This window comes from Quercus lobata, chromosome 11, assembly GCF_001633185.2.
Source record: "Quercus lobata isolate SW786 chromosome 11, ValleyOak3.0 Primary Assembly, whole genome shotgun sequence".
NCBI lineage: Eukaryota > Viridiplantae > Streptophyta > Magnoliopsida > Fagales > Fagaceae > Quercus > Quercus lobata.
The window spans coordinates 27,985,371-27,994,525 of NC_044914.1; the positions used below are offsets into that span (position 1 = coordinate 27,985,371).

The 9,155-nt window shown below is 37.8% G+C and overlaps 1 protein-coding gene and 1 pseudogene across 1 annotated transcript; both read right to left on the reverse strand.

Annotated features, from left to right (window-relative positions):
- Nucleotides 1-207: 207 nt before the first annotated feature.
- Nucleotides 208-5,307, reverse strand: LOC115966279 (annotated as a pseudogene).
- Nucleotides 5,308-5,983: 676 nt separating this feature from the next.
- On the reverse strand, nucleotides 5,984-7,429 carry LOC115966658. The gene is made up of 3 exons (XM_031085846.1): nucleotides 7,187-7,429; nucleotides 6,485-7,102; nucleotides 5,984-6,400 (listed from the first exon to the last, which is right to left on the reverse strand). Exons 1-3 carry the CDS (start codon nucleotides 7,427-7,429, stop codon nucleotides 5,984-5,986), a joined length of 1,278 nt encoding a protein of 425 aa, XP_030941706.1.
- Between the last annotated feature and the right edge of the window lie 1,726 nt (nucleotides 7,430-9,155).

The window sequence follows — 9,155 nt, forward strand, 5'->3', positions numbered from 1 at the left end:
AATAGTTCATTAACACACAAGTACACACACTTACCCACTCTGTTTTGAACTTAAGGCTTGGCAACAATTGTTGTGTGACTATGATCAGGTCATTCTCTATTTCATAGTTACAAAGAATATTTATTTGTTTCAATCTGATTTTATTTATTATTGAATCCAATCTTTTCTACCCAAAAAAAAAAGGAAAAAAGAATCCAATCCCATTTATATATGATATGAATATCCTCAATATTTGGTCTACGTCATTTACTCAAATTAGACAAGCTAGACAGCATGTATTCAAGAAAAAAGTAGTCCATAGAGTGCCGTAATAATTTTTCATAAAAGAAAGGGCAAAACATTAATGAATGTACCCAATTATTATGGTTAAAAAGGTTATGATCTTTTACCATGCTGTTTTTGAGTAAATGATTGTATGTGTAGCCAATGCTAAAAAAAAAGCAATTACAAACCAATTTAGCTAAAGCCAAGTATGTAATTCTAACATCTTTCTTCCTACAAGTTGACAGAAAAACCATCATAATGGAACTACAATAACTGACAAATTATCCACACTACCTTTCTCAAATGTGTATTTACTAGGCAATTAGCTAACGAGGATGAGGGCGAGCATGAACTTGAATCATGTATAAGATCACATACATCTTGTGGTGTCATGCTTTCAAAAATACCATCAGAAGAAACCACCAAAAATCTATCATTGGCATCTAGAGTTTGCCAACCTGTCACTTCAGGTTCACTTCAGGTTCAGCTATAACACCAAATCTGACCAAAAAAGAATGAAAATACAAGCTCCATTATACTTGCAAGTCTATATATATAGATGTTAACATGAAATAGATGACAGAATTGACAGTGAATCATAACAAAGCAGTTAGTCTCAAAACTTTTGAGATTGGTTTTTTATTTCTGAATGGAATGAAAAATAGAAAATCAGGTAATAAAATATGACAAATTGAGAAAATAAGGGAAAATTTAGCTGCATTCAAGTTAAGAAACCCACCTCTTTTGGTGCACATCACCAATGGCTCAGGACATAGGAAGTTCAGCATTAACCCAAGGCTTACCCCAGAGAGTGACAACGATACCACTAGCTGCTTCAATTCGAGCTCTTTCATCATCTCTACCTGGACTATGATCTTCTGTTAGTTTAGTAGCTGAAAGACTGGCTGTCAAGTTATCTGTCACTTTCATATAAACATACAGATATTCAATTATTAGGTTAAAATAAGGTGAAGTTCTATACTCCTTTACTTGATGTACAACTAATGCTTAGGAAAGTCCTATTTCAGGTAAAAGCATTAAGAGAAAGGAATTCTTTATCATCTTAGCACATATCTAGTAGACACAACTAATTTCAACTCAAATCAGCTAAACCTTTATTCCCATTAATTAGGATTATCTTCTGGATGCAACTGGTTAAAGAGTCAATAATCAATATCACTACTTAATGAAAAAAAAAAAAAAAAGGAGATATCAGAGAGCTAGTACCCTAAACAGACTGGATTTTCTTTGTGCATAAAAGGGCCATTGAGTCACCAACATTGGCAATTAAAATCTTCCCGTCAAGAGTTTAAGCCATCTCATATTTTACGCAATACTGTAAGGCAAAGAGTGTCAATGATCACCTCAAATGCTACTGCTTGTTTGACTTGTCTTAGGTTACTAGCACTTCCTCAAAAGGGTACAGGTATAGAAGATGCTGTTAACAATATATACGCATTTTGATATATGCAGGACACAAATAACACAGGATGCCTATAATCTTATCCTATTATGGCCATGCCAAAGCAATAGAGTATAAATGCATTCACTCAAAGTAAATTGCTTAATCAAGGGAACAAGCAACATACCTTCTGTGCATAGGCATTAATCAAGGCATTGTACATTGTGGAAGGCGGCTTCAACCCCGTAGACTTCATAACATCCAAGCACTCAATCGCGTCATCAAACCTCCCCCCGACTTTCCATAAATATCAACCAATGTTGTGTATGTAACCACATTAGGCAATAACCCCTGACTCTGCATCCTCCCAAACAAGCCCTTCACATCCTTCCACCTCTGCTGCTCCCCAAAACAACTGATCATAATATTATACATCGTAGTACACAGCTTATACCCTTTCTGCTATATTTCCTCAAACAACTCCTCTACCCTATCATGGCATCCCGACTTACAATGACAATCAATGAGCGTGTTCCGCATAACAGTATTGGGCTCAATCCCCTCCGATTGATCAAGACAATTGTACTTTCCAAAAGTATCAATCATCACATTGTAAAAATGCCTATCAGGCCTAATCCACTACTCTTCATTTCCTTCAAAACCTGAAATGATCTTTACCAATATGACCATCAAATACTGCCATAACACCAACTGTACCCTCCCCAAGCCCATTTTTACCTGCATCCAACTCAAGCTTCAAACAACAACTTGTCCACATCAATATAAAGATCTAATGTTTTCTGTCAGTTTGAGATGTGATGCTCCTAAAGCAGTGTTTCTTCAAGATATGAAACTTACTTTGAGTGTCCTGTTATTGGTTTCATTATAAATTTATATTATTACCTAGGATGCACGGACTCGGCTCCAGAGCCATCGCACCCGCGTCCGACGTGGCGGGATGCGGCGACGCGGGAGGGACACCGCTGACCACGCATCGGTGCCGCGTCGGGCTGCGTCCTGCCACGTGGATTCCCCGACTCGCACCGACGCAGCTCAAATTGGACCAACTCGGCCGAAACTGGCGACACCGCCGAAATGGCCGAAACGGCCCAATCAGGCTGAAATTAAAAAAAAAAAGGTGCAAAACGCACCGTTTGAACTTAACCTAAAACACTAGGACTCTCTCACACACTCTCACTTCGTCCAAACACTCTCTCTCACTCCGTCCCTCATCTCTCTTCCTTGTGCTCTCTGCAAGTCTGCGGTGTGCTCGGCTTCAGGTGTGCTCTCTCTTCTCTGTGCTCTAGTAACTAAATCTAAATCCTTGCTTATTTAACTTTATTCTGTATATTTCAGCCACCATTTTTACTCTCTGTTTTTTATGATTTCTCTCTTTCAAATTGCTTAGAAATGAATTTGTGAATCAGAAAATTTGTGTGTTTGCTGTGTTTTTTTGCTTGTTTTTTCGGTTCTTGTGGGAGTTAAAGGGTTTTGTTATTAATATGGCTGCTGTGATTTACAAATTTGGTATATGTTTATATAATGTGAAAAAGTATGCTTAGCAATATATTTAAAATAGAAATATAAATATTTTTAATAATTTTTTAATCGCCGAGTCCTGCCGCACCCGCACCCACCTTTTTCAAAAATTGCCGAGTCCCGGTCCCTCACCCGAGTCCCGAAACGCACCCGTGCTTCATAGATTATTACCCTCTCTCTCTTTTTTCATGTGTTACATTTGAAATTTTTTGAATGTGAACATACAATAAAAACAGTCCTAAAATAATAAGGATAATTTTCAAGAGTGAGGAAAGAGAGAGAGAGAGAGTACCTAAATGTGGTATCTTCATATCAAGATCACATACAATACGATCCTCTTGGTATTCCCTATGTCCCTGAAATGTGGCAAACTGGTAGTTCACAGTATTATTTTGAAGAGATCCAGTGGAGAGATCCCACTCAGAGTGTTCAGAAAGGCCACCTTCGTCATTTGCCATCATACGCGACAGGGATACTCCATATGAAGATGGAATCAAGATAACAAAAATTGCTAAACAGATTAATGGAATTTTAAAGCCTTCCATTATGAATTGGATAATAGAATTTTACTACTGAGAAAAAAGAAACCCCAAAAGTCATACAGCTAAGATTCTGAACTCCAAAAAATAAAAATAAAAAATAAAAAACTAACAATGGGTAAGAAATTGCATAGGAATCAAAAAAAAAAAGAGAAATAAAAGCTTAGGACTCAATTTGTTCACTCCCTAGTAAAAGTTTCATCAAACAGCAGTCATAGAAGTTTATTTCAGGCAGCATGTAATCATGAGAACATGGCATCCAATGTTCTCAGTCTATCAGTTACAGATTCATGCAAGAAGTAACTCAAACTTTATATTTCTATAGATTCATATGATATTTCTATAGACATGATACAATGATTAATTAAAGAAATGCCAATTGTACTGCTTTAAAAAAAAAAGTATATACTATAAGATGAACAGTCAATAAACACAATAGACCATATTACCATAATAAACATGATGAAAAGTCAACTAATTTAGTAACCACTTTGAGCATACAAAAGAAGACCCAAAACCATTCCAAAAAAAATATAAAAGCATTATGTCCTGGTTGGTTTCTAGGAAAGAAACCTCAAATTGTTTTGATTTGGATTTTTCATTATTTAAGAAGTAGAAAAACAGAAAAACAACAATAAAAAAAGATTTTACTTTACATTTTGTTTATAACAAGACTGATGCTTGTACCTGATCAGTAGGGTTTGATTTGAATCTGAGAGGAACGATTCGATTGGGACTGTTGTAGTTGTAGAGTGAGTCAGTGTGAATGACTCGGACTCTTCTCTCTCTCAGTAATCTTTCCACATAGAACCTAAAAATTCAAGCTTTACTTACTATTTTTCATCCAAAATCCAAATATCAAAATCAACCAATAATTTAAGCTCAAATCAAACCAGAATGTACAAATCAATCCCAAAATCCTCTCCAATACATCATTCTTTTCCTACAATTTTTAGACAACCAAATAGATTCTCGAATGAATCAAAGAAATTTAATAGACCTCAAATTTCAGCACAAGTTAACGGTTGGGGATTCGAGCTAGAAAATTTACCAATTGAAAACACCAACAATAAAACTATAAAAATAAATATAAATATAACTAAAAATTTTCAAAAAAAAAAAAAAAAAAAAAAAAAACTCAACAAAACCGATACAATACAAACTCATTTATTTTCCTACGATTTCTCAACAAACAAACAGATTCTAAACGAGTCCAAAGAAGTTTAATCGAGCTCAAATTCCACCACAAAGCTAATGAATTGAGCTAGAATTTCAAAGCAATTGAAATAAATATAACTGTTAAAATAAATAAAAACTCAAGCAAATCCTATTCATTTCAAACAATTTCTCTAAATACAGAATCCGAGTAAATCAATAGAAATGCAATAAAATGAAACGCCGTAGAAGATCGTACCTAGCAGAATCGGATATAAGTGTAATTTCCATAATTTCTCGGGAAACAAATAGAGGGAGACAGACCTGTAATCGGAAAATGGGGTGGCGAAGGTGCTCAGTCTATCAACGGCTCGCTTGTCGTCGGAGATGAGATAGCTGACCACCGCAAATCAGCCTGTCGGAGATGAGATGAGCTCCGATCTTTAAGTTTTTTGAGATGAGCTCAGATCGATTTTGAGAGAATTTTCTGAGATGAGCTCCGATTTTGAGAGAATTTTCTGATAGTGTGAGCGGTTTCTGAGTGTGGAACGTGAACAAAAATGAGTTTTCCCTTTTGTATTTTAATTTTGGACTTTATTTCAAGGGTTGGAAATTTTGAGATATCTTCTATCAATGGTTGTCATAGGATGCGTTGAAAGTGTTTAAATTTGGAGGTAAAATTAGTACTGGAGTGTAAACTAGCCCGCCTAATTTTAATAGATTATTCCGAGGGTTGTATAGGTTTATTTTGAGGATTTTAATGACCCTCGGAATAAAGCTTACCAAAGTCAGCCATGCGCATTTTTGGTGATGCTTTCGGCTCCTTTTAGAGAAAGTGCATTGAAACAAGTCAAGTTTGTTGTAGCGTTCACCCATCGGTACTTGTTATATATTAACCAAAAAAAATAAAAATAAAACATATGATAAGCTGTGATTTATATTCTTATTGTCTCTAACCTAACACAAATCAAATATTTGCATCAAAGCCATCTTTCTTTCTTTTTTTTCTTTTTTTTGCTGGTCAAATTTTTATTTTATTTTATTTTATTTTATTTTTTGAGAATCAAGTCAATACTTTTATTAATCAATGAATACTGTCATGAATAACAAGCTGTTGCACATCACTTGGGATGTCATTTGACCAAACATAGGGACAAGGTATATTTTTAGCAGCCTTAGCCAGTTTAACTGCTACGGCATTCCTTTGTCTCTTTACATGAATAAAGGTAGCTGATACAAAGTTCAAAGCCAAAGCTTTAACATCATCTAGAATATGACCAAAAGAGCTGTAGTAAGGAGTGCCCGAGTTGATAGCATTTGTGATAGATTCAAAGTCCCTTTCAAAAACCACATCTGCAAGACCAAGCTGAAGAGCGAACCTTACGGCTTCTCTACATGCGATGGCCTCAACCTCCTCCACTGTTCCGGGTAGTACCGTTTTGTCTGAGAGAGCACCACACACCCTTCCATCTACGTCTTTAACTATTACTCCAACTCTCGCCTGCCAAATTTCTTTGAATAGAGCTCCATCATAATTGACTTTGTGCTGTGATATCTAAGGCGAGTACCAACGTGTTGCACCTGCGGGCCTAAACTCAGGTATGGGAGGCTGTTGAGCTAATCGATATTCGAGTAATCTCTCTCGCATGTCCTGGTACAACAGATGAAACGGAAGGGAAGATGCATGCATTCTTGAGGCATTTCTTTTGTTCCATATACTCCAGGCGACAAAGGCAAACCGTTCAGCCAGGTTTGGTTCCTCTAAATTTGTGATACCAATCCACAGATCTCTGAAGTCCACGAAGCGCATGGAGAGGTGATTTCTGAGGATTTCTTCTTCCCACCAGACCTCCTTGAGTACTTGGTAGCCCCACAAGGCATGAACAAAGTCCTCAACTTCCTTATTGCACCATTCGTATAATGCATTCCTTGTGACATTCCTGGCTAGCAAATTCTTTTTGGTGGGGAGTGAATCACGACAAGCTCTCCATAGGAAGTGCTTGATTTTATTTGGAACACTCAGGGACCAAATTCTTCTCCAACAACTTGTTTGGGCCGAAGTATCAGATGGGCTAGGAGTGGACAAATCCGGCTTAGACATCAGCATTTTGTACGCACTCTTGGTCGTGTATTTCCCTGATTTGGTGCCAGCCCAAATGAGAAGGTCAGGGACCTGATTTGAGCTTAGTGGGATGCCCAGAATCTGTTAGGCTTCATGGGGAAAGAATTCCTGTGTTACTCACTCTGTAATCCACCTTGGGCCATCCTTATCAATAAGAGCACATACCTTTGCATTCATAGGGCGGTTTTTTTGGGGAGAGATGACATGTTTTGTTGACATATCAGGCAGCCACTTATCGCCCCTAATCTGCACTGAAGCACCATCCCCAATCCGCCAATATGCTCTTTGCTTGACCACCTCCCTTGCCTTGAGAATGCTTTGCCAAGTGTATGACCCATTGGATTTTACCCCACTTTCAAGAACCGAGCATGTAGGGAAAAACCTTTCTTTGAAGACTTTGTAGAACATGGAATCGGTATTATGAATTAATCTCCAAATCTATTTACCTAGGAGAGCTAGATTAAATTTTTCCAATTCCCTAAAGCCCAAACCACCATGTAAATTGGGTAAGCAAAGTTTTTTCCAAGCTATCCAATGGATTTTTCTTGCCTCACCCAAATACCCCCACCAAAATTTTCTAGTCAATGCTTCAATGTCCTTGCACAAATTTTTGGGGAGTTTGAAACACCCCATGGTGAAGGTTGGCATTACTTGGATGACAGCTTTGATTAGGATCTCCCGGCCAGCTTGTGATAGGAGTTTTTCTTTCCAACCCTGGATTTTGTGCCACACTCTCTCTCTAATATAGCTGAAGGTTTCCTTCTTTGCTCTCCCTACAAATGATGGCATACCCAAATATTTCTCATAGTGAGTCACCACCTCAACCCCCACCAAGTCCTTCACCCTATTCTTGATGTCTTCTTGAGTATTTGTGCTGAAGAATAATTGTGTTTTGCCACGGTTGATTTTCTGAACTAACGCTTCTTCATACACTTTGAGGATATTCATCACTGTTTGGCAATCAGTATCATTGGCTCTACAAAAGAGCAAGCTATCATCTGCAAAGAATAAGTGGGTGATTTTTGGCCCTTCTTTGCAAAGAGACACTCCACGTAATTCTCCATTGTCAGCTGCCTGTTGTATTAAAGAATGAAGACCTTCTGCACATAAAAGAAATAAGTAAGGTGATAGAGGGTCTCCTTGACGGAGACCCCTACTTGGGTGAAAAAATCCATGAGTCTCTCCATTAATCATAATAGAGAAAGAGATCGAATGAAAACAACAACCCACTAGATTCCTCCATTTTCCATCAAAACCCAATCTCTCCATGAGTTTATCCAAGAAATCCCATTCAACCTTATCATATGCTTTACTCATGTCAAGTTTTAGAGCCATGAACCCTGTTTTGCCTTTTCTTTTGTTTTTTAGGTGGTGGAGTGTTTCAAAGGCAACAAGAATGTTATTAGTTATGAGATGGTCTGACATGAAAGCACTCTGAGTCTCGAACACCAGTTTAGGGAGGATTTTTTTGAGTCGGTTGGCTATGGTTTTGGAGATTATTTTGTATATGACATTGCATAGGCATATGGGACGATAATCTTTTAGGTTTGTTGGTGATTTTGTTTTGGGGATGAGGGTAATGAAAGTATGGTTTAGGTTTGGAGGCATTATTCCCAAATTTAAGACAAATAAGGTTGAATCTATAACATCAGACCCAACAATATTCCAATAAGATTTGTAAAAGATTGGGGGCATACCATCTGGTCCAGGGGCTGTCATAGGTTTCATTTGCTTGAGTGCTTGCTCCACCTCCAAGGCTGAGAAAGGCCAGGTTAGGTCGGCATTCATCTATGGTGTCACTTTGGGCTCAATCCCTTGAAGGATTGGATCAAACCCGAATGGGTTGGCTGACTGGAAAATAGATTGGAAATATTGCACAAAGGCCTCCCCGATCTTCTGTTCATCCTCCACAACTTCCCCACTGTCAAGGGTCAGTTTAGAGATGAAATTTCTTCGATTTCTCTGGTTTGCCTGACTGTGGAAATACGCTGTCTTAAGGTCCCCCGCTTTCAGCCAATTCACCCTTGATCTTTGCTACCATAGACACTCTTCCTTGGCCATCAAATCATGCACCTCAGCCCTCAAAATTCTCACCTAGGAATGGTTGGATCTGTGCATGGAGTTTGCTTCTGCC